General features: G+C 42.2%; 1 protein-coding gene across 1 annotated transcript in view; it reads left to right on the forward strand.

Moving 5' to 3' along the window:
- The first annotated feature begins 1,989 nt into the window (after nucleotides 1-1,989).
- Nucleotides 1,990-25,643, forward strand: part of LOC124137104 (xaa-Pro aminopeptidase 1-like) — a 33,414-nt gene continuing 9,760 nt past the window's right edge. The window contains exons 1-12 of the mRNA XM_046503265.2: nucleotides 1,990-2,142; nucleotides 16,378-16,475; nucleotides 17,075-17,194; nucleotides 18,043-18,106; nucleotides 18,758-18,862; nucleotides 19,905-20,003; nucleotides 20,574-20,720; nucleotides 20,916-21,011; nucleotides 22,135-22,216; nucleotides 23,941-24,073; nucleotides 24,742-24,861; nucleotides 25,074-25,160. Coding sequence (XP_046359221.2) covers nucleotides 2,097-2,142; nucleotides 16,378-16,475; nucleotides 17,075-17,194; nucleotides 18,043-18,106; nucleotides 18,758-18,862; nucleotides 19,905-20,003; nucleotides 20,574-20,720; nucleotides 20,916-21,011; nucleotides 22,135-22,216; nucleotides 23,941-24,073; nucleotides 24,742-24,861; nucleotides 25,074-25,160 — 1,197 coding nt within the window. The 5' untranslated portion in view covers nucleotides 1,990-2,096. The remainder of the gene's footprint in view (nucleotides 2,143-16,377; nucleotides 16,476-17,074; nucleotides 17,195-18,042; nucleotides 18,107-18,757; nucleotides 18,863-19,904; nucleotides 20,004-20,573; nucleotides 20,721-20,915; nucleotides 21,012-22,134; nucleotides 22,217-23,940; nucleotides 24,074-24,741; nucleotides 24,862-25,073; nucleotides 25,161-25,643) is intronic.

Here is a 25,643-nt window from a genome sequence, read left to right on the forward strand (position 1 = left end):
CCAAGATATTTAACGAGAAGCTATGTATGATTCTTTGCCTTGGCAGACTCCATCTGCTGCTGGATAGAAGCGAGACATATTCCCTGGAAATTGAACATCTTAGCAAATAGTCTTTCCCACCGTGGAAGAATAGTGGCAACAGAGTGGTCACTTCATTCTTCATGGATAACATCGGTATGGGACACACCACATCTGGATATCTGTGCCTCAATCACAACCTTCAAGTCTATGTCAGTCTTGGAGAACATCTTCATCCCTCATTTATGACAACTGATGGAACACGTTCGTCCAGTGGAAACAACGACAAGGTCTGGGAGATAGAACTGTAACTATTTTCATGGTGGCCGACTTTTTATTACTTCTACGCTCGCAGCGACATAAAATAGAAGGATACAGATCAGCTCCACACTGATCATTTTGATGGATTACCTGTCGGATATCATCACACCATAAATAAACTCATGCGATCTTTTCCTATGATGTAAGATCACCCTGGATCTTTCCTAAATGGAATCTATCAGCAGTTCTAGCAGGCCTTCTCACATAATTGTTTGATCCTTTGGCCCAAGCTACATTAAATAAGGATAGAAAGAAATACATGTACTGCATTCTTTCTTGCTACTGCCACAGCGTCTCGAGTCTCGGAACTCACGAGACTGTTCAACTCTTATTCATGCCGAGGATTGGAGCACTGTTACCGTGAGCCCGTTCCTGGACTGTGTTGCCAATCAGAAGTCCACATACTGCGGACCACTGGATCACAGACACTACACTATCCCTGCATTAGCCCAAACAGCTGATCTTCCAGACCATCTCCTTTGTCCTATTCGTGCATTCAGGTATCTAAAGGCTACAGAACCACACAGGGGACACAGGAAATGACTTTTCATCTCCTGCAAGACTTTCTCTGATGAAGACATAACCATCAGCAGTTTCAGAAGGTGAAGATCCGGGTTAGAATAGATCTTCGGCAACCCATGCTTGCCATAAAAAGCGACTGTGCTTGTAAGAGTTAACAGGGTCGGGTGGTCGGGCTGGCTGACTTGGTTGATGCATGTCATTGTCGATGCATGTCATTGTCATTGACGTGACATCACAGTCGGAAGTGACAATGTGATCAGAAGAGATGTCGCAAAGCTGACATCCCCTATGATATAACTGGAATACTGTTCAAAGCGGTGTTCACACAAACTCAAGCACGTAAGATAACTGAGTTTAACTGAGTTGCTGACAATATGGCCTTACTGATTGGTCAGTCTCCGATCTGTGTACAGTACCTGTTCACTTGACAAGTTAGACCAGCATAGCTTAGTGCTGGTGTAGAATGTATTGGATTTGTATTGAGATTTTTCAGCTACAGCTACAAAACCAGATATTTTTTCATTTTAAACTATAAGCCTGTTTTTTTTAAAGAAAAACAAACAAACACACACTCTGCATCAACGTAATTTTTGTGGCAGGTAATTTCTTCTTTTTTAAGTCTGAAGCATAATTTCTTTATCCGACAAAATCCCAGCAGGTCCGTTATCCTGAAATGGGGAAATTTACCTTTTCATTTTGTGTACCATTGGGAGTGGAAGAGTTCAATTTCATGTAAGATGGAGATATCGATAATGCGAAAAAACATGATTTGCACGTGCATGTACAGTGTCTGCGCTTATTAAACGTGGAGTAAAGAAGTGAGAAGTTTAACAGTATACCGAGTAACCCTGCTGTCGCCCTCCATTCTTTGCTGTCACTCTCTAATTTAAATGTGTTTAGTTGACACAGATACTACCAAAGAACAGTTAAAGATCAATATCACTTTCCCTCGCGAACGAAGTATCATTGTTGTATCATTTTCGATAAACAATTCCACCACGATATATTACAGCCAGACAGCGTACAATGTCCCAGTGAATTTCTGGCTTACATTACCGCTAGACTGTCGTAAAACTGGTTCTGCCAGTACATAGCGCAAAGCCTGTGCAACTTCCCTCAGCCACACATCTGTAGTGTGACCTTCGACCTGCCCTCACGGCGGTATTGGAGTTAAAGCGTGTCGTGTGTACCTGGGGCCAGGCACATCGCACAACGCTTGACGGAAGCAAGTCAGTATGGCGAGCAGGGAGATCTACTTTTGCGTTTTGCTCGCGTTCGCAGGTGAGTGTATTTATGACCTTCTAAGACCATAGGGTAATTTGTTGATATGTTGTAATCAATTGCAGTCAAAAAAAGGATACTTTTTCTGGTTACACATATTTAATACAATGCCATCGGCAGTTTGATTTTTTCCCTCTTTCGTACGAATTGGCCTCTGCTGCAAATAATTATTATCCTGTGGCAGTGTTCAACATTTTACTGTATTCCAGAAAAAAATGCAAGGAAGCACTTTGCCTGGAAAGGGAATGACTGCTGTGTTAGCTTATGTGCTATTATATCGTTGAAATTTATATTGTTGTGTCAATAATATGGCGTTTAACAAGTTCAACAGCTGTTTTTGAATTTGATGTTTTAATGAAACGTTTGCTGGTGATTATCTCTTTCACGTATGAGCGTGTATGTGATTTGTTGTTTGTTATACCATGGTGGATATTCAATACCTTTGGCTGCTTTGGCTATGGACGGTGTGGCATACCCCCACACAAACAGATTGTTTTGAAACGGTCTGTACGCCAAGGCACCTGCATGACACTGTATAAACAGGCGACAGTATTCCAATATTGCACATGTATCACTACACTATATGCATTGGCGGTGTTGGTGAAGGTTAACCTACCACATGATATAGATAATATTCATGTCATACAAATATAAAAGACAATGGAATTCCCCAAATGAATTAAAAACAAGATTAGTGGATATGCAACAGTTTTACTAAATACGTGTCCGAACAACCAAACACCAGGAAGGACCAGGAATGTACCGTGTTTGTCTTACACCGTGGCCAATCACAACACAAGGAATATGACAGCCTGGGTGTTATACAACAGGTTCAAGGTCGTTTCTCAACCCTTCGGTAACCGAGTGTTTGAGTGGATTCGGTTTGGCACCGCTTGACATTAACGTGTCCAGAGACACTATACACGCCTTGACACACTGTACCAATGACGATCCAAAACTTTATCAACTTGGCAAGCCCATCTTCCACATGCATAGATCGGGCTGTCGGGTAGCCCAGTGGTTAAAGCGTTCACTCGTCATGCCGAAGACCCGAGTTCGATTCCTCACATTGGTACAATATGTGAAACCCAATTCTGGTGTCCCACGCCCTAATATGGCTGTGCTATCGTAAACAATGGTGTAAACAGCATTTCAGCTCACTCGGTCATATAAAGATTAACATATAAGACAACGAAAAGGGAAATGTTAAGCCCCTAATTTCAATATTCCGCCCCCCTTTATATCAGAAACCTCATATATCGGACAGTTCAGTTTGAACCCTATGGTTCAATGGGAGCTCCAGTTTCTGAATAATCTCTCATCCACAATTCTTTATCTTCGCTTAGTGAGGAATATTTGTAAAGTAATTTTACAAGATCGGAATGAAAAAAACTTAATTATGTATCATCGATTCCAGCACATTTACCAAACATGGGGTATTATAATTCATTTAACTCATTATCAATCGCAATGAGACGTCATTGCAGATTGTCAATAGACTCTCCCCGCGCGAGGAATCCTGGTTACAATAGGTCCCGAGCTGCCTATGCTGGCCGTACGACGTGACTAAATGGATCGGTCGGTCAGGCTCCGTACTCCGACGGCATGGATCGCTGCTCACAATATCAATCACTGGATTGTCTGGTCCAGTCTCGATTGTTTGCAGGCCGCCGTCATATAGCTGAGGGGCGGTCGGGTAGCCAGGTGGTTCAAGGGTTCGCTCGTCGAGCCGAAGACCCGGGTTGGAATCCCGACATGGGTACAATGTGTGAAGCCTATTTCTGGTGACCCCCGCCGTGATATTGCTGAAAATTGCTAAAAGCGGCGTAAAACCAAACTCACTCACTCACTCATATAGCTGAACTGCTGAGTGCGGCCTTAAACAACAAACACACAAGACGATGTGCTAAATGTATGTACATGTCTGTGTTATAATTCAGAAGAAATGTCAGCGGCATGAGTTACGTGAACGTGTTTTCCAGACACGCAACCTTCAGATCCGCATGAAGGTGCGTAGTCAACAACGAAGACACTCCTCGCCCCATCTGCCCTATGTTTTTCCATGTAAAACACAATACTCTTAGCGTGTGGATGAGAGCAACATACATACATTATCACAAGCTTTGCTTTTGACGCCACTACGGACAATGACAGCATACAATACTGCTTAGCCATTATGCTGGGACGTGACAACTGTGTGACGAATGTGTGACACTTTTGTGAATGTGAGACAATGCATACCCGATGGTGACGTACATCAACAGACACGTGACTGACACTTAACGATGGCAAAGGCCCTTCTGTGTTTTCACAAAACTCTTTTTCTTCCACTCTTTGCGTCCCCTGTTAGAAATAGTGCTAAATCGGGTTATATAAATATCTCAGTCAATGTATAGAAGTACTGATATCTGCGTAAATGAATGTATGCTTAAAATTATCATTTTATCCAAGTCTAAATACGCGAAACATTATCATTGTCTGTCGGGGTGGGGTGGGGTGGGGGTGGGGTGGGGTGGGGTGGGGGTGGTGGTTAGCACAGTAGTTCAAGTGTTCGCTCGTCACGCCGAAGACCCGGGTTCGATTCCCCACATGTACAATGTTTGAAACCCATTTCTGGTGTTCCCCGCCGTGATATTGCTGGTATATTGCTAAAAGCTTGTCTGTGAATCTGTTTACCGTTACTTACATGCTTAACATTCCCACTTCTTGTGTATGTAAATTGTCTTTCTGAATGACAAAATGAATCTTCAACATGCCCTGTTCTGTCCCAACGTAAACCCGTGTAAACAGATACGTCGCCTGTGTCCGGGATGTAGATGAATAACTGGGGTGTCAGTGTAACCTAAGATGGATATGTCAACCTTGTAATCGACCCTGTCAGTAGACACAAGGAGAGGGGGACTGAAGAGAGGCTTTTGTTGGGCGTTCTCGGACCTTCTTCGCCGATATACCCATTTTGTCTGTAGGGAAATATGTTTTTCGAATCTGCCGATTCCAAAGAATTGAAGTGTGAAAAATATAGAAACTGAAAAGCAGTGTTTATTATATATAAATAAGTAAAATGTTTTGAAAATCCAGCTCATATACTGTGGCTAATCCAGCCTAGACATGTGTTGTCTCTTTCCCTGGTCCTGCCGACCCCACTGTTTCCTACCTAAACTGTTCACCTAACATTTGGAGGAAATAAAAAAGAAGAAGTTGAAATTGTAACATTTATTCATGTCATATCTCGACCTTCACCTTCCTAGATGTTTGGCCACAAATGCGTAAACCCGATCTAGCGCCTCGGTGACATGCCTGCAGGGTGTGAAAGTGTATGTATGTAAAGTGTTTTCGACACACAGAACATTAGTGTTTAGGGGCATAAAATATATTTTGACTGATTACAGATACTGACTGATATATATATGAATGTATTGACTGATGAAAGATACTGACTGAAATATGTATGAATGTATTGACTGATGATAGATACTGAATGACAAATGAATGAATGTATTGATTGATGATAGATACTGACTGAAATATGTATAAATGTATTGACTGATGATAGAGTCCACGGACAATCCCAGGTCCCTGAAGGTATATACTCGTACATCCCCTTAGAAGCGCCATGATGGGACGTTTAAGCAATACAGGAAGATGGGATTATGATGCGGCCGGTGTTATAGCTATTGTTTATTCAATCACAATAGGGCGTGATTTAACCCAAGCCTCAGCTAATGTACACATTCATCACTTAACGGTCATCAATTACCTGTGACAGTCTTTGTACCCAGGGGCTCCTGTCGTCATCCCTCGTGACACTTTCTCATTGCCATTAACGTAATCTCCTCACACTGGTAGTATATCTTCCTCCTTTGGTTCATAACCCTTATTGTGTCAGACAGTGTTGTTTATTCATTCACTTAACACAGAGGGATGATGGGGAAACGTGCCTCACGGCTACGGAGTAATGAATGTCATTTGGGGTTTGAATCCGTCATCGTTCATACAGTTGAAAAATTATGACAAGATCTGCTGTTATTAATCCTGATTGAAAGGTGTACTGTTTTCTTAATGAAATATTTATTCGCACTTTATAGAATTCGTCACTTATGTAATGACGAAAGCATTGTTTCATCTTTGGGGGTCAAATCGGGGACCCGACTTGGCAAGGAGAAACTGACGACAGGAATGGACGTATTAACAGATGCCTTTGATGACTAACATTGCGACGGTGATGCAAACCACAATGGATGTTTGTAAAACAAGAAACTGTCTGAGCAGTGGAACCTCGCTCTAGGTTGACCATGTTGTCGGAGGCATGCATTTCCGTTTCATCTTGTACCTGGGCATCAAGCCATACCTATAAATTAGAAATATGTAATTAGGAAATTATCATTTTCTCTCCATTGCGCATTCTTGATGTCAACACGACCTCTATTTTCCGTATGCAGCACATAGACATAAGTCCACGCGAGCATGATGGTGGCTCTATGTATGAATACATTCATTGTTGGTCGTACAGGTAGTAAATCCCCAAAGGGTCAGTGTATTCACATGCACGACCCCACCAAAGCTCTTGACCAGAGGTCACCGTGAAGGTCAGATTGGGATCAGTGGATGAGATTGGGGGGATTGCCCTAAAGTCGGGCCAAGAAAATTCAGGCCGGGCCGGGCCAGCGGTAAATACTAAAAATGGATTGCAGAATAATAAAACGAAACGTGCACATCTAGGCAGATCGCAAATGACCACAAACGTATAGTTTTGCTCATTTAATTGAAACAAAATGCATCTTCAACAATGTAATAAACTGATAATTATGACTACATACCGTGAGTCCTCGTAGAAAAGTCAGTGTCTTGACTGTGTTTTCTTTGATGAGAAAGTTTCTCACCGACCTTAGCGTGTAGGGGTGTGATGTCCAGGGTAGGAAACGACAGTGTTTGGACTACTCTTCTTTCATTCATTAACGTGTTGGGCATCCCTATTTAACCTTTACTAATTCATGTTAAACCAACACAGGATGTTTTCTGGAAGTGGATATTCGCGAATGTCATAGGGCTGACACGACACGTGTTAAGAACTGTCCTAGCACTTCTAAAGTTCCTAACATTCTTTATATCTAAAGACTAGTATTATATCTAATTATATACCACTTTATTGTCTCATATTGCGGTAGTTAAAGAAAACACAGTGCTCAAAGTGAAGCCCTTTTCACTCTACACTCTCAACATTGTCTCTATCCATTGTGAAGTGTTTGCCTTGCGTTGGGTAACAGGGTAAAAATATGAGTAGGCTGGTTATCATCGAGCAGACGACTCACCAGTCTAAGATGTATTGAAAAACCACACAATTAATTCTCAACCTTATCTAATGTTAATTCAACAATTTATCATATAATTAGCAGTGGGATATTCTGTTAATAATCTCTCATAATTCTATTGAAAGGCTCTGTACATTCTATCAATGTTTATTTGTACAAAGCTGTTTTATGTATGTACAGAAGTGGGACATTAATAAATTATTATACCGATTACACACAGGAGCTTCACTTCGAGCTCCTTACTCTCTTTAAATACCGCTATCTGTGACATTATAAAGTAGTATAAAGGCAGATATAATACTAATCTATAGATGTAAACACATTTGATGATACATATATGTGTTTAAAGTTGATTTTGACAGCCCGGACCAAGTCGGACTCAACACAAGTCATACACTTTTGATAGAGACTATGTTGAGAATGGAGAGGGAAAAAGGCTTCACTTTGAGCACCTTGTTTCCTTTAAATACCGCGACCTGAGACATTAGAAAGTGGTATATAGGTAGATTTAATACCAATCTACAGATGTAAACACATTTGATGATACATCTGTGTGTTTAAAGTTGATTTTGACAGCCCAGGTCAAGTCGAAACAAACACTTCTGACAAAGATTTTCTTAAGAAAATACAGTAAAAGTGTTTGACTTTAACGGATCAGTTTTCTTTCAGTGCGATGTACTGTGACATTATAAAGTGGTATATAGGTAGATATAATACTACTCTATAGATGTAAACACATTTGATGATACATCTGTGTGTATAAAGTTGATTTTGACAGCCCGGGCCAAGTCGGACCGAACACTTGAGAGACTGTTGAGAGTATGGGGAGAAGAGGTCTACTTTAACCAACGTGTCTGCTTTAAATACGATGAACAGTGACATTATTAAGCACAGTTCCACTTTCTGGTTTTCAAGCGATTTACTCCAAATCACTTAATTATGGTGCAAGTTCTTGGTTGATGATTGTTCATTATTGTCATGTGTGTGTGTGTTGCATCATGATATGTAGGTATGGTCGCCGATTATGGAGTAATTAGCCAATAAAACTTTGGCCCGGCCCGGCCCGACTTTTAGGCAATCCCGAGATTGGGGGTCAAAGTGGACACAATGTATGTATAACAACTTCCTTATTGTACTGTTATGACGACGTTTCAGTGTAGATGATTATACCGTTGTCAAGCAAGGCTGAATAATGAACATGGTACAGAATATATATGGTAGGTGGGGGATTAAAAGTAACAAAAATTGCATACACGAGAGAGGTTAACATATATACAGAAACGTCGCCATTACAATTAAATAAAAAGGTTGTTATCCATAAATTATGTCTACTTTGTCATCCGTCAGCTTTTAAGAAATGCCCATCGAGCAACTCGGTTTAACAGGAACTTAACAAGGAAGTCACCCTACCCCCGAGTCTTCGTTGACACCGATCAGTCAACGTAATTAATGGAACCAGGACTGTTCATTGTATAGCAAGATGGTGTATTGTAAATCATGCTCCTTCAGTTACACGAATTGGTATATACATAGTAGACACGTTGTACCTGAAAACACGTATGTTATCAGAGAACAGGCGCCGCTCCCCTCCGTACTTCTAGGCGCTTGTTTTATTAGACGGAGCCCAGTTTATTTATAGAATGAAAACCATACCATTATCGCAAGGTTGCTGTTTCATCTCATCTCTTTTAGTTCCTGTGACCATCAAGATTATCTTTAAAATACATGGAAGTGCCCTATGGGTGAAAACCGTTCACAAACAGGTGTATATTAAATTTAAACTCTTTATACGTATATTGGCTGAAAAGCAAAGTATTAATGCATATATTTAGCAACGATATAATTATCCGTGCTATAGCTAAACAGTTTGCGGGGGACATTTCGTGGCATACCCTTGCCTTATTACTTGAGTTCTATGATTCCTACAGTTACTCCCGTTGTGATTAAGGGACAGAACCATGGTTAATACGGAACTGGAATTTTGTATCAAGATAACGTTTTTTTAGCTTAAGCTACAAAATCAAATATTTTTATTATTTAAAAATTTGAGCTTGAATTTAAAAACCCCCCAAAACACACATTAGAATTGTAATTTTAGTGGCAGGCAATTTCTTTCCGTTCTTAAACAGTCTGAAGCATAGTTATTTTTTTCAAGAAATATCGGGGACAATTTATTTTTTCGATAAATTCTAGCCCCTCAACTCGCCCCTACACACCAATGTCAATATCCACACACCCATACCAACGCCCAAGCCGACGCCCACGCCCACGCCCACGCCCACGCCCACGCCCACACTCACAAACACACTCACCCTTACTCACGCCCAGATCCTATCAACCCGTGAAGATCCGGGTTAGAATAGGTCTTCAGCAACCCATGCTTGCTGTAAAAGGCGACTATGCTTGTCGTAAGAGGCGACCAACGGGATCGGGTGGCCAGGCTCGCTGACTTGGTTGATGCATGTCATCGATCCGAATTGCATGGATCAATGCTCATGATATTAATGTCTAGATTGTCTGGTCCAGACTCGATTAATTACAGACCGCCATCATATAGCTGGAATATTGCTGAGTGCGGCGTTTAACAAACAACCAACCAACCAACCAGATCCTATCCTAGAGATGGTGGAACTAAGGTAAGAAAGATAACGTCCGACCCCATGAACAAAACCTGAGTGGTAAATACCATCTCCAAACAACAACTATGCATGTCGACAATATTGGAGGCGAAAAATACCTGTCGCTCATAACTGCATGTTGTATGAATTATCTCATTACGCATCCCTGTGATAATATTGTGTTTGTGATATGAATGTACGAAGCAATCTGGAGTTGTACCAGCTACCATCACCGGCATGGAGATACGCTACGTCTATAACCTACATTCGTAGAACCCGACACCAATATCTTCGAACAGACGGTAGATTACTAGATTCTCTAGAATGCACCCACTCCGGGACATAAGTCAGTCTCCTCTCCGCGCTGCCAGGTAACGGTTTTTACTGACAGGCAAACACGATTATTGCAGAATTCCTGACTATTCATACCTACAGCTGTGCTGTCAGTGTTGCTCTGTGTTAAAATGCATGACTGTATGATCGTAGCACTGAAACAATCACTGCGAATATCCGGAAATATTCCAGTCGGGCATCACATTCTTTTTTGTCAGAATTTTCGGGAGGTCTATTATCCATTACCTGCTGCCAATTTCCAGTCAAGGGTGCTAAAACAGTCCGTGCTGTATGTAAACTTAGGACTAACTGCTGGATTATTATACGTGACAAGCTATCACACTAACGTGATGGAAACTTGCAAGACAGCCTTGTTTCCTGGTGTCCTCACCAATAAACCTAAAGGTCACATATTTTCTTGGTTGATGTACGTTTCTCATTCATAATATGTTTTTTCTATAAAACAAAAAAAATGAATTTCTGAACAACAATGTGTTGATAAAACTATTTCGGAGAATGTATGTGTGTTTGGAGTTAAAATATGTTTTTTTTTCAGAAACATTATTCCAAGGACGTCTTGAAATCAATCTCATGAAAATCAGATCTTACTCCTAAAATCGTTCTGACTTAACCTGTAATGGGATGTCCTCAGATCTTTGTTTAGCTTTTGCGTTATCTGATTTTAGTGAAATTGTCTTGAAAGAAATGTGGTCTAAGTCCCCTAACAAGTGTTTGTCTCCATGTCTCGGTTAAAGAAAGTAAACGGTAGAACTATGCTGTTTCTTAGAAAAGTCAATGGCTTCCCTGGAAAATTTGACAGGTCTTGTTTGTGTTGGTATTCGAGTGTCTGGTCAGGCATACCACTGGTTTTACGGACATATCCTTGATGTTGACCTTGACCTTAAATGAAAGTTATTGCAAATAAAAAGTTATTGCAAATATTATTTTCAGGTCCCACCCCATGCTTCTATGTACAAAGCTCCGTTCACATACAGTAAATGCTTAATGAGTTCTAATGTAAACAATATTGTATTCTGAGTGTAGCCCTTTATATGTTTGGCCTTTGATATAACTACAAACTGTAACTAAAAGAGAAACCAAGTATGCTATCTTTGGAGTTTATTCATTTTAACAACTTGCGAATGACACATGCTACTCACACTCGGGTCCGCGAGGTATACTCCGCTCCTTCACCATACCTCCACCGCCTCCGTGGTCTAGTGGATAGAGCGTCTGCCCGGAGAGCGGAGGGTCGGTGGTTCGATCCCGGTCGCGTCATATCAAAAGACGTTAAAAGATGCTACTTGTTGTAATGCTCTGCACTAAGGGGCTAAAACAAGAGCTGTTCGGCTCGGAGTCAGTATACTGTGGCTGGATTGGGTATCCGTATTAAACAGCGGCATCGTATCTCAGTGAGCTATCACTATAGAAACAGGCACTATTGCGGACTAGTACGCACGCACACACGCACACACACACACACACACACACACACACACACACACGCCTGCACGTCGCTATATAAGGGCAATAATCTTGAAAGCTTCGTTAAACCCAATTTCACCCTCGTTACATGATACCTCGGGTGGCAATATTGGTGGTGATATTGTATGAATTCAGTGTGAACCGCGTAACGCCAGATCCCGCCGGATATAGTTTGTCTATCACGGCGGGAGGTTGTTGATGATAGGTTATTCTTGGATTAACAGAAATTGGCTAGTAAAACTACTTCCAAGATGATATGTTCAGTGAGGAATTTACGTTCATACTTTTCATGTTATATGATTTATATGTAAAGTTCGAAGAAACGCAACCAACCTAATATCGCTGGTTCTGATGGTTTTTTTCACATGAAAATACTGATATTCGGAAGAAATTGCTTTAAATGTTCTCTATGAAAGGCAAGATAGCTACAGACTACTTTTGATCGTTTTGATGAGCTTTCACAATGCCATCCATAAGTGGAAATGTCAGATGGCGAGCAATAGGAGTGCTTGAATCCGATACCTCGCACCGTGACGTCTCGCGTCAATTCAACGTCCATAGGAACACCATATGGCACTTACGGTGACGTTATAAACAGAACAACAACGCCAGAGACCGTCCCTTTAGAGGCCGCCCAAACCTGACAGACCCTCGCCAAGCAATATGGATTCGAACCACGCATCGTCGACACAGGTTCCAGACAGCGACTCTCACAGCCCGTACCATTCGTGGCAACAGAGGCGTATTGCGAGGACAGTCCGACGTCTTCACATCAGCCAGAAGGCCAACCCAGACGGCAGAACATCAACTACACCAGTGGTGCAGACAACGCTTGCGGTGGACAGCACTTCAGTGGAGAATGGACCTGTTCACTGATGACTCATGTGTCCCTCTTCACCGATCCGATGGCAAGACGGGCATCGAGGTGAACGTTACGCCACGCCATGCATATTCAACACTGATCGGCAAAAGAACTGTGTAATAAATAACAACAGATACAGTCAGTTGACCCGAAAGATGTACATACCTAAGACCTTCTACTCAAACATTAAACTGACACCACATGGAATACGTGCAATACTGTCAACGCGGCGTTAAACCCAGCTCACCCAGTTTGATAAATGTATCTGTTATATTCTTATGGTTTTTCAGTTTTGCTTGATAAACATTTGGACACTCAATTCAGCTAACGTGCACCCAATACATCTCATCACTGTTAAACCGAACCTAGAGTACTATGAACATCTAATGATATCTGACTTAGAGAATGATTTATGTAGTCAAGGTCAATTCCTAAAAAATCTATAACACCACTTGTGTGTATGGGAAAGGGCGTTGAGGAAGGTGCCACGGTGGTATTGTTCGTGTGTACCCTTAGAAATAGAACGCGACACCATCTTCGTTCCTTCAAAGGTGTGTTGTCTGACACTAGTGTTTTGTTTAAATACTCTTGTCGCCAATATCTATAAATGGGCTGAATTTTCTATTTCAGTAGCCTATTTCACATGAGTAATAAACTCGACATATAGATAGCAGTGTTTTTGTGAGTCTCGGGCTCACTTTAAGTTTCCATTGTCGGTGGTTTATGTGTGTGGAAAATGATATCAATTTCATGGATGTTTCTTACTGCGCCAACCTGAGACCTATAACAACATTGACACTCTCGTATGCAGAGACGGTGAAAGAGAAACCACTTGCGCGTGACATTAACATCGTTTGCTTATGCTGTGCACATATTTATATAACATAACGGCGTCCCGTTCACATTCGTGTACACACCAGTCATGCCAGATTTATGCATGCACATTAAATGTGTTTCAAGGTAACGCTGTGCTTGCTGTTGCTAGTGGTGACCCTTACCAATGATGCCAGTCTCATCAATCAGTATGCAACTGACATGTATTGAAGTGTATAGAAGAGTGTAGAATTGAGAACTGAGAATGATTCCCCGAACTTAAGTACTTAACAAAAGTCCAAACTTTCCCCAGCGTCGCGTGACTTGTGTTATTGACCTCCATTCCCGGTATGGCGGGATCAGATCAACGTTTCGTGAACACCTGCGTCTTGTTCACTCAATAGCAAGATGTGTATAGGTTGTCGCGTGACAGAATATGAGCATCCGTTGACGTTGTCACTGAATAGACATAATCTTCCTCTCAATGTATGACAGATTTTTTATGCTCTTTTCGGGATTCTTACGTGAATAAAGATAAACATTGTCAAAAACACGCCGATGCACAACTTTGTAACCCAATTATGCAAGCTGTCTCGAAGTACATTTATGTTTCATCAATAATGTAAGGATACTCTATATACTTTTATGAGGGATTTCGTGGGGCAGAACTGGATCCTAGTGTCCGATGTCGACATAGCCACTGAGAAAGCAGCTTTCTTAAGCATTGCGGCACTAGTTTCATTCCAGACTATGCTTTAAAAAGTATTTTGAATCAATCATACAATCCGTAACAGTAGTTTTGTGTTAAACTTTAGAGGCTGCATTATTAGAAAACATATTCCGCTAACAACAATATAAATATTTCCTTTTTCCTTTTTTATTACATGTTTGAATCGTTATCTATCGTGTAGTTGTCCAATTTTCGATCACGAACGTTGGTACTACCTAATTTTGTTTATCCGACATACTCGTTAATCCGACATAATCATGTGCAACCAACCATATCGGATTAACGGGACTTGACTGTTTGTCATAGGAGCTGACTTCAAAAGAGATTGGCTCATTACAATGTGGGATCTTCTGGACCTGTAATTAAACATCAAAAGCGTGTATCGTTTACTCATGCTCTCAACCACTGGTTTGTGTGGCGCAGTCAAATTGTTGCTCACTTAAAACCACATGCATACACTCAGGGTATTATATACAGGGGTGACACTGTTAGGAATTGTTCACTAGCTTCAAGATGTCCAAGTTCTCTCAAACTAAGGATCTTGAAGGGCCACGCTATTTCGAGGGAGAAGGTTTCATCTTATCCGACGATCAACCCCTCAAATATTTACTTAGATATACAATGACCCCTTGAGCTATACACCGAACCTTTGATGGCCCTTTTATGCGCCGGCTGCTGAATTAATCATGTTTGTTGGCGTTGGGTTATGTTTGTTCATCGCCGTTGTCAGTATCGCGTGTATAGTCATCATACGACACACACAGGGGGCTTTGCATGTGCTATGTTGGTACATAGCTACAGCGAAGGACGGATGTTACAGGATAGTAATAAAACTACTACTACTACTACTACTACTACTACTACTACTACTACTACTACTACTACTACTACTACTACTACTACTACTACTCGGGTTCGATTCCCGACATGGTTACAATGTATGAAGCCATTTCTGGTGTTCCCCGCCGTGATATTGCTGAAATATTGCTAAAAGCGGCGTAAAACCATACTAACTACTACTACTACTACTACTACTACTACTACTACTACTACTACTACTAGTACTACTGCTACTACTACCAATGTTGATGATAATGATAAGTCCATTTATAATGAGTCAGATTCCGTTGATGGCGCTACATTATTTTTGTCTGTGTTTGGTTCAGTGTGCTCACAAATATAATTTTTAGCCTCCCGGGGAGTATACAAACCAAGCTACCGTATGAGGCGATAGAATGTCCCGTTACCATCTCATCATACCGGGTACCCATTCACTGCTGGGTGAACGGGCTGATTGCGAGCAAAGTTTCTAATAGTTGAGGAGACACCACCTGAAACCTGAAATCATTCCTTTGATCAATCTTTTAGGTTTGATGACTCTATATCACTAATGTAAGGGGCATTAGGACAGGGCATATTTTCGCCAGTGTTATCTTAGGAATAAACGCTGGATAACTCAATTTTCTTTCTTGCCCCATCCTGACATTCTGAAGTTGATGTCAGCGAAAACTACAGAGCGATAAAATAAACATTACTACTTAATATGTTTTTAATAATGTTTTGGGGCGGTTGGATAGACCAGTGGTTAAAGCGTTCGCTCGTCAATCCGAAGGCCCTGGTTCGATTCCCGACATGGCTCAATGTGTGAAGCCCATTTCGGCTGTCCCTCGCTCCGTGATATTACGGGAATACTGCCAAAAGCATCGTAATACCATACTCACTGACTGACTGTTGAACGGTTCTCTGGACTTAATCAAAACAGGTGTTATGAAAAGGCTTTCGAAAAAAATATATAATGGCCATTATCAAGGAAATTGTTTTTTGAATATTTGATTTTTGGACAGTTATAGACTAGCATAGATTATGTTGAACAACAAACGAACACGCACGCACGCACACACCCACACGCACGTACGCACGCACGCACGCACACACACACACACACCTTGAGTGCTGAGCGTCGAAGTCCTGCATCAAATCGGGCTTTCCTCCCACAAGCTGACACGCCGTGATTTGACTGAAATCCTGTTCAAAGCGGCGCTAAACCTACCTTACTCACTCACTATATATTTGTTGTATTCCCAGGGATCCTGGTGTCATGTGACCCGGTCGAACAGGGGGAGCTGCACGTGATACACAAGCGTCAGGCCCCGGCAGAACGACCCAGCTGCCAGACAGGAGCGGTAAATATGTTGTGAATAATGTTAATGTCTGTTTTATGTATAATAGATCAAACATCACAATCCTATCATTATATTAACATCAAACGAGTCTTATCTGTCGTTACGTCACATAAACGTGTGTATCAGTGCTCGTGGGTCTTTTTTTAAGACTGGAAACATGATATATTTAGTAACTGTGATTAAAATAAATAGTTTTCAAGAAACATTTACACAGTTAGTCGATTATCATCATTAGACCAACGTTTCGTGTCTGTCTGTGTGGGAGAGGGCGTTCTAAGTTGTGATAATTTGTGCCCAGTCCTTTTCATGAGAATAAAATATGTTTAAACTAAAAAACTTCGAGTTTACCTTTCAAGGATTGTATTTTAAACCATTGAGAACACTTTCCCCTCCTCACAAATTCCTCTCTGAAATGCATAGGTGGAAACAAGGAGCCTAGGATTCTCCAGTCACCCAAAAAACTTATAACGCATTTCAGTGTATGATAAAAACTGCAGTTATAGCACGCTGATTAAAACATGGACTTTCGGCGGCGATGCTAAAGTGTCGATTAAAACTATATTTTATGTGAATCACCACACTATGTGAATATTGGACAGGCGGTGCCAGAAACAAGGGTAGACACGACCACCAGATTGCAGGCCATCAGAACCCTCTTTCCAGGAGTTCCCGGGGGTGCCATACACGCTTACATCGTCCCTAGCGTCGACGCCCATCAGGTAAATAGAGTATGCGACCAGACAAAAGATAATGATAATGCTTTGATGCCCCGACCGATTCACGCACCCTAACTACTTGGTCATGCCATGTGGTTGATTGGTGAGGTGAAATTGGGTTTAACGTCGCGTCCAAGATTATTGCACTTATATAGCGACGTGCATGCACGTGTGTGTGTTTGTGTGGCTGCTTGTACTAGTCCGGACTGATGCCGATTTATAGTGCTAGCTCACTGAGATACCATGCTGCAGTTTAACATGAATACCCCACTCAGACACAGTATACTGACTCCGAGCCGACCAGTCCTTGTTTTAGCCCCTTAATGCCGAGCGCCAGACAGGGTAACAACAAGTACCATCTTTCAACGTCTTTTGGTATGACGCGGCCGGGGATCGAACCTCGGACCTTCCTCTCTCCGGGCAGACGCTCTACCACTAGACCACGGAGGCGGTTGTGGTTGATTGTATTAGTGTTGGTATCACAACGGCATAGTCAACAATAGCTCAGCTACTACTATCAGTGTAAACAGTACAACAGTATGATATAGACTATTTTATGGTCTCGGCTAAATCTTACACATCGCTGCTATTCATGTGTCATAACGGGTTAATCTCGACTAAAAACCTCACCTTGTTTCGGGCATTGATATCATAATCCGCCAAGACTGAGCACATGTGTGTCGGTGCTATTTTGGCGATGAGGTACTTTTGAAATATTTACTTTCAATTTGTTGTTTCCGTAGAAACAAGCTGCCCTTAAATTTTAAAGTTGGGTCTGTTTCCGAAACTGTTTTTGTTCATGACCCACGTAGGATATGTCAAATGTCGATGACACTCATGTCGTTTTTCAGAGCGAGTACCCGTCCTACTACGACCTCAGGCGGGGCTACATTTCCGGCTTTGAGGGATCAGCAGGTCAGTGGCGTTATAGTTCGTTTGTTTGTTGTTAAACGCCGCACTCAGCAACATCCCAGCTATATGACGGCGGTGCGTTATAACTTGGTTGGGCTCTGTGGATTCGTTGATTGCATGTCATCGACGGCATGCACAGGTGCTCGCAGTATCAACCACTGGATTTCTTTACCCGAGACTCGATTATTTATTGGCCTTCGTGATATGACTGAAATGTCTACAGTGTTTCAACAACATTCACTGACTCTCTCTTTCTGTATGACCCGTGAAGATTCCGGGATACAATAGATCTTCAACAACCCATGCTTGCCGTAAAAGGTGACTATGCTTGTCGTAAAGGGCGACTAACGGGATCGGGTGGTCAGGCTCGTTGACTTGGTTGATGCATGTCATCGATCCCAATTGCGCGGATCGATGCTCATGATATTAATCACTGGATTGTCTGGTCCAGACTCGATTATTTACAGACGGCCGTCATATAGCTGGAATATTGCTGAGTGCGGCGTTAAACAACAACAAACCAACCAACTCTTTCTGTATAATGTCTAAACCATCGTCGAACAACCCTGAAGTAATTAAGTGTTCCTTGAGGCATCTGTGTCTCATGACGGTTGGATACACGTCCTGATGTCGTGTGTTTGCTGTAATTGTTAGGTACTGCTGTGATCCTGACCAACAGTGCGGCACTATGGACAGACGGACGCTACCATCTGGAGGCGGACGAGAACCTGGACTGCAACTGGACATTCATGAAGCAAGGTGGGGCGCAATAACATGTTTCTGTAGTTGACCACAGTAGGTTTTAATGGACACGAGTACAAGGCAGTGTGTAAATCGTAAAAACAAGGTATGGGACAAGCTGGCGCATGGTCGGGTGTAGTCGACCAAAGCAGGGATTAATGATACATGTTGTGTACACTAGTACAAGGCAGTGTGTACATCGTGAAAACCAAGTTTGGCACACGGTGGGGTGTAGTTGACCATATTAGAGCGTAACCTGCGGGGCGACTGGCACACATTCTGGTGTAGTAGGCAATAGAACGTAATGATACGATGTGTAGTACACCGATACAAAGACGGGTGGTATGGGGTACAGAGGGACATAAATATATAGTAAGGGGCGCTCTGATACAAGAAGGGTGAACTGGACTACTGCAGATCGTAATTAGGCCCAAAAGGTTAGATGGATATGGTCATTTTAACGTAATTACAAATTACTGATACAAAGACTAATCTACAGTAGAGCGTAATGATACAATATGGAGCTCACTGATAGGGAGTAATGACATGTGACTGAAAAATGCCAGGGTAGTCAGCCTCATTACAAGATCGTGTGCAGTGACGCAACAAAAGAGGGCAACACTCTGTGATGAACTGGTTCATGTGTATTGGTATACAGTCTAGCGTAATGATTCAGTATGAGACGTATGGTCCAAGAAGACAAGAATTGTTGTCTGATGAGGACTACAGTTATGGAACATAGGGGATATCCACGAAAAGATGGGCGTATTTAACAACGTAATGATACACATATATACACAAGAGATGTAATGGCAAGCGTATCATTGGTGGATCGCGTGAGCAACGATTCACGTCGACGGGGTAAAATGGGGTAGTGTCTTCTGATACGATGAGCAGGGGGTGCTAGAAACCAACGCCGAATGCCCCCGGAGGTCGCAGGGAGGATATTCTTTCACACATTAACACAGCAATACTTCAGCGTGGAGGGTCATGTATACTGCCCATGAGAGCGACACGTTGAAGCACCACGTGTAGTAACAACTGTCTTGTCTTGTTTCAGGGCTGCCGGGTGTCCCATCCATCTCTGACTGGCTGGTGGACCAGCTCAAGACAACCCCTGGGGCCAGGGTCGGTGCGAGCCCCTTCCTCATGAATGCCCGTATGTACAAAACTAAAGGGGGAGGCCCCTTACAAACAATTTACAAAGCTTCACGGAGTGATATGTACAATACTGATATTCGTTTTACTGTAACGGTTAAGATATTTTAAAAGATGCATAATTATCTTTTATTTAAAAAAATACTTCCTGAGGATACAAGGGTAACGTAGTCTTGGGGAGGGCAATCTTTGTTCAATATCTTTATTTAGGATGCATCCCAGGTCCATTTGCCTCTTCGAGCAACGCAAACGGATTGGTAAGATGTTCTTGTGTTGCTTACAGTGATAGGGTTTTACGCCACTTTTAGCAATATTTCGGCAATAACGGGCGATACCAGATACAGCCTTAACAAATTGTACCCACGTGAGGAATCGAATCCGGGACTCCGTCGTAACGAGCCAACGCTGTAACCACTAGGCTACCTCACCGTTGCTGTGTAGATTAGAATACTAACAACTGGCAACTGCAACATGTTTGTAAATGTGTGTGAAGTAGCTGGAATTATGCTAAAAGCAGCATAAAACCGAACTCACTCTCTCACTTAGAAACCTGAACTCATTGTCTCGTCAGGCACATGGAAGTCCTACTCGGAGAAATTCGCCAAGTCTGGGATCGCCATGGTGGAGGTGGCCAATGACCTCGTTGACCAGATCTGGACTTCCGGTCGACCTGCGCAGCCCAACACACCAATCAATGAACTTCCTATGGAATATGCTGGTGTGTACACTATTGGGCCTGAATACATTCCTGCAATCTTGGTTTATACACAAGTTTTACATGTATAGTAACATATATGTACAGATTAAATGTGAAAAAAACACTTAACTTTAAAACATAATACGTCGACATGAAATATAATTATAATAATCACAACGTACGCTGATACATGTTTGATCTTGTCAACTTCGGCAGGGAAGTCCTGGGACTCTAAGATCGGCGACGTCAGAGGCAAAATGAACGCCAAAGGAGCTGCTGCCTATATTGTCACCAGCCTGGACGAGACCGCATGTGAGCATCCCGTTATGTTACTTGAATGTGTCGACAATGTTGCTTCAGAATAGAGGTCAGAATAGGTTCCTAGTACCTAATGTATGTCGGTCGAGCTGACTAACTGAGGATCGTTGTTCAAGCTGATTAGGTGCAACATGACTTCGTTGTTTGTTGCGAGCTGATTTCCAAATTGGACGCAATAGGTGGGCTAACGTGCCACAATTCGTCCACTGGGCACGTCAGAAACCAATGATCGTGGGTTCGAATCCCGATTCGCATTGATTATGTTTCTAAGTTTGTCATCTACGCGTGGACGTGGGTTTGACCAGAGTGGTTAACGTCTGAGACCTACCTACGTCACCTCGGACTTACCCAACCCTCCACCCCCCGATTAAGCTGACATGTCGCGGTATAACTGGAATACTGTTCTCAGCGGTGTTAAACCAAACTCACTTACTCACTCTTAAGGAAGGAAGTGGGTGTATTCAGGTAGGTATTCCGTCCGCAGTGGGCAAGGAGATAAGACGCAAGTCGGGTCTTAGAAGGCCTCAAATTGCTCGAATCGCTCTTATATATGTACAACCAGCCTTCAGGAAACTGTCACCTCAGGAGACTTCTCTAATTTACAACCAACCGAGGGAGGTATACCTAATTTACTAAATCAGACTTCCAGTGCAGGGAGGCCACTATATATTTTACGAAGGCTTCATTCATTTGCTGCCAGTTACAATCACCAGTATCTACAATAATATCTACAGCCAAAAATACCACTGGCGTTACACATCTGGCATTAACATTCAATCAAAGTCTTATTTTCTCAATTATTTATCTTGAACACAGCAAGACTTTTTCTTACGTTGTATTTGCTCTGTGTGCTCTGTGCTCTATTTATTTCTCTCAGTATTGTTTTGTCCTCCATAAATATAAAAGTGAAGGTATGTTTGATGAGTTTCTGTAAATACACACACAGCCACACACATTGACGCACACAGACACAGACACACACGGACACAGACACAGACATCATGGTTTCAGGATATACTTGACATTACTCAAGGCATTTAATCGTCTTACTTATCAAAGATTAAGTGATGATATGACGATGACACCTGTGATTATAATCTTGTTGCACCCTCCTCAGGGCTTTTCAACCTCCGTGCTAGCGACATCGCCTACAACCCGTTCTTCATCTCATATGCCATCGTGGAGAGAAACAGAGTCAGGTGAGCTATATGGTCAAAGGCTAATGTCGGGCTGCAGAACAAAACTGTAAATAAACAAGGGTTGATCCGTTTGGATCAGCAGGTTGATAATTAATGACAGCGTGATTGATAATAAGGCAACGGTTTACCCGTCAGTCAAACACTGACGTTACTTTCTTGGAGAAGGTCAACTCCCTGACTGTGCAGGTATACTAAGCAAAAGAAAGAAAAAGGTACACAGTGTAAATGTGTGATGATTTAATAATACCGACCTTAAAGGCAAGTGAGAAAGACATGCCAATGAGAGCGCCACTTCTGCTCAAATCAGGGTTTCCAGCAAACATGCGTCAGAGCATAGGTATCCCCTTGAAGAAAGGCCACATTATCACAATACCAGGCATTCCTCATGTGGCGTGTCCATCGACAATGGCTATGCATGACTGGCGACAGATCAACGATTCAATGACGTTGTTGGCAACCTTGAAAGACAGGCTATCCACCCTCAACGAGAACCTATTCCGGTTGTCTGCGGTCAAATGTTCTTTGAGTCGTCAGGACACGGTTCCAGTTATGCCCGAAATGTTCTGAGATGAAGATGTGATGGAAATGCTGGTCAGGGCGGCACATTGCTAATTATCTGTGTACTCACTCGGGTAATATGTGGACGTGCGTTGTCGTGCTGAACCATCACGTGTGGACGTTGTCCTGAAATTGAATGTTTGTTTGTTTCTTTGTTGTTTAACGCCGCACTCAGCAATATTCCAGCTATATGACGCCGGTCTGTATATAATCGAATTTGGACCAGACGATAAAGTGATTGAATCATGAGAATCGATCCACGCAATTGGGATGTTATGACATGCATCAACCAGGTCAGCGAGCCTAACCACCCGATCCCGTTGGTCGCCTTTTACTGCAAGAATGGGTTGCTGAAAACTTATTCTACCCCGGATCTTCACGGGTCAAATGGAATGATACAACGTGGCTGAATTTCCTCTCGATAACAGATTCCTGTTTCATTCCACCATTCGTCAGTCTCAACCATGATACTCCTCCACCGAACCTATGCACTTCCATGGCGCATCAGTCTATGTAGCGTTAGCCGCCCCTACTGTCAATTAGGACCCGACCATCGACGGCATCGAGGCTTAATCTCGATTTGTCAGTGAAAAGCACGTTACACCATTTCTACCTCGTCCTACTGAAGACATGGAATATTCTGGACTATTCTGCCAGCGAATTTAAGTAGTTTAAATATGCCGATGTTGGGTGTCACTGGTGTGGAAACATGATTTCTATTGTCGGGCTACAATATGAAAACGAAACCGTGACATGAAATGCACTTGCGTTGTGTGTTGTGGTGGCACGCTTCGCCCTATGCTGTTACACACAATCACATTTCAAACTAGTTTTCGTAACATGTATACCATGTACTTTCCTTGCTGTTGTGTATTTTATACCGCCATAGAGGACACAATCCTCCCTATACCGGCTCATGGAGATCACATGACACGGATATAACTGCATGTCATCAGGACGATTTGGACAAAGGATTTTGAAGGGAAGTAAGCCCCGCGTTGGATGAATTATTATATGTCATTTTAAGACTGGACCTGTTAATAAACCATTACTCCACTTTAAACAACATGGCCATAAGCGTTGTATAATTACTTAATTAAATGCAATGGCTTTTTGTGTCAGTTACGACACGTCACCTTTTAACGATGATTCTTCTTTGTCCACAGACTTTACATACTGAACCACGCCACCAAGTTGACGCAAGAGCCTACAGATGCAGCCACGACACGCAAACTGTACGAACACCTCAACACCGGCATGGGCGGATCCTGTGCTTCGTCCACGGGGTCCTGTGTGGAGGTAAGGTGTTGGCTACATGGGTACTCCTTCACAGAGGACAAGTACATCACCCGGGTCTCATCTAGAACTTGTAATATACCAAACATTGAGTTATGGGAGACTATTTAGAACTGCATAAAATACAGTAAATAAATACAAATTGAGTAAGATTAACTGATAATATGTAATATTCTAAGAAAATGTAACAGTTTACTGGAAACGTTAGAAACATGGCATGATTAATAAGGACCACACAGGAAGAGGTTTCTTAGTTTAGGATTGATGGCAGATTTGGCAACTAAAATGCATATCATGAAACAAAAATTATTCAGTACAAATAGCGCATCTTTCAAGTTGAGTATTTGAGTATACTTCATATAAAGGGTAGTGCATTTAGATTTGTAATTGAACTTTAAGAACGCTCAATTATGTATCTTCTACAAGAACATGGCAACCACTGTGTACCTTCTGTAAGAATGTGGCAAGTGTTTCAGACCTGGGATCATGTTATTTCACTTAGGACAAGAGTTCAAGATCTGGGTTAGTCTGTGAACAACGTATTGGCACCATGTGCATTTTAAACGCGCTCTTGTTACTATTTACACGTCATCACTAAGTAAGTATATTTCTATTCCATAGTCATCCAATAATGTGACTGTTCATATTCATACGTTCTTGTGTTTTTTTAGGTTCTTGCCTACACGTCAAATGGAATCGTTGCCGCCGTCGCCGACATCGCCTCTAACAGCAGTAATAAAGTATGGGTGTCACTGCTATGCAACCAGGCTATATACAGTGCTATACCAGAGGTAGGTCAACTCTGACTCTATCACATTAACCAGGTTCCTGTTACATGGTTACTTGATATTAGAACAAGAAAATATGCATTCAATAACAGTAAATTGCATGTAAGTGCTTACAGCCGTTTTGGCGCTCTAATATTGTAATAAATTTGAATTTTGATTATTTTTATGACTTGATTAAGAAGGCATGAGACATGTTGATATCTCACTGCGTACAGGCCCAGCGTATCCATGGCAAGTCAGCCATTGCTTTGATGAAGTCCAAGAAGAACATCGTCGAGAGGGCCGGGATGCAGGCATCACATGTAAATAGCAATTCCTTAACCTTGCAAGAATGATATGTGAAATGGGTTCTTATATCTAGTTCATACGTTTTACGTTATCATTAAGTTCAGGACCGCCTCCGTGGTCAACTGGGTAGAGCGTATACCAGGAGAGCGAAATGGGAATGTCGGTGGTTCGTCATACAAAAAGACGTCAAAATATGGTATTTGTTGTTACCACCCTGGTGCTAGGCAGTAATATACGGTGTCTGAGTGGGGTATCCATATTAAACTGCGGTATGGTATCCCGGTGGGTTAGCACTATGAAACCAACATTAGTCCGGACGCACGCACGCACGCACGCACGCACAAACACACGTACGCACGCACAAACACACGTACGCACGCACGTACGCACGTACAAACACACACACACACACACACACACACATCTCGCTATATTGAACGCGGCGTTAAAGCCCATTTCACCTCACCTTACATTAAGTGCGCCGGTGGAAGGGAAGA

The sequence above is a fragment of the Haliotis rufescens genome, unplaced genomic scaffold (genome assembly GCF_023055435.1).
Source record: "Haliotis rufescens isolate VD_foot unplaced genomic scaffold, xgHalRufe1.0.p SCAF_5, whole genome shotgun sequence".
NCBI lineage: Eukaryota > Metazoa > Mollusca > Gastropoda > Lepetellida > Haliotidae > Haliotis > Haliotis rufescens.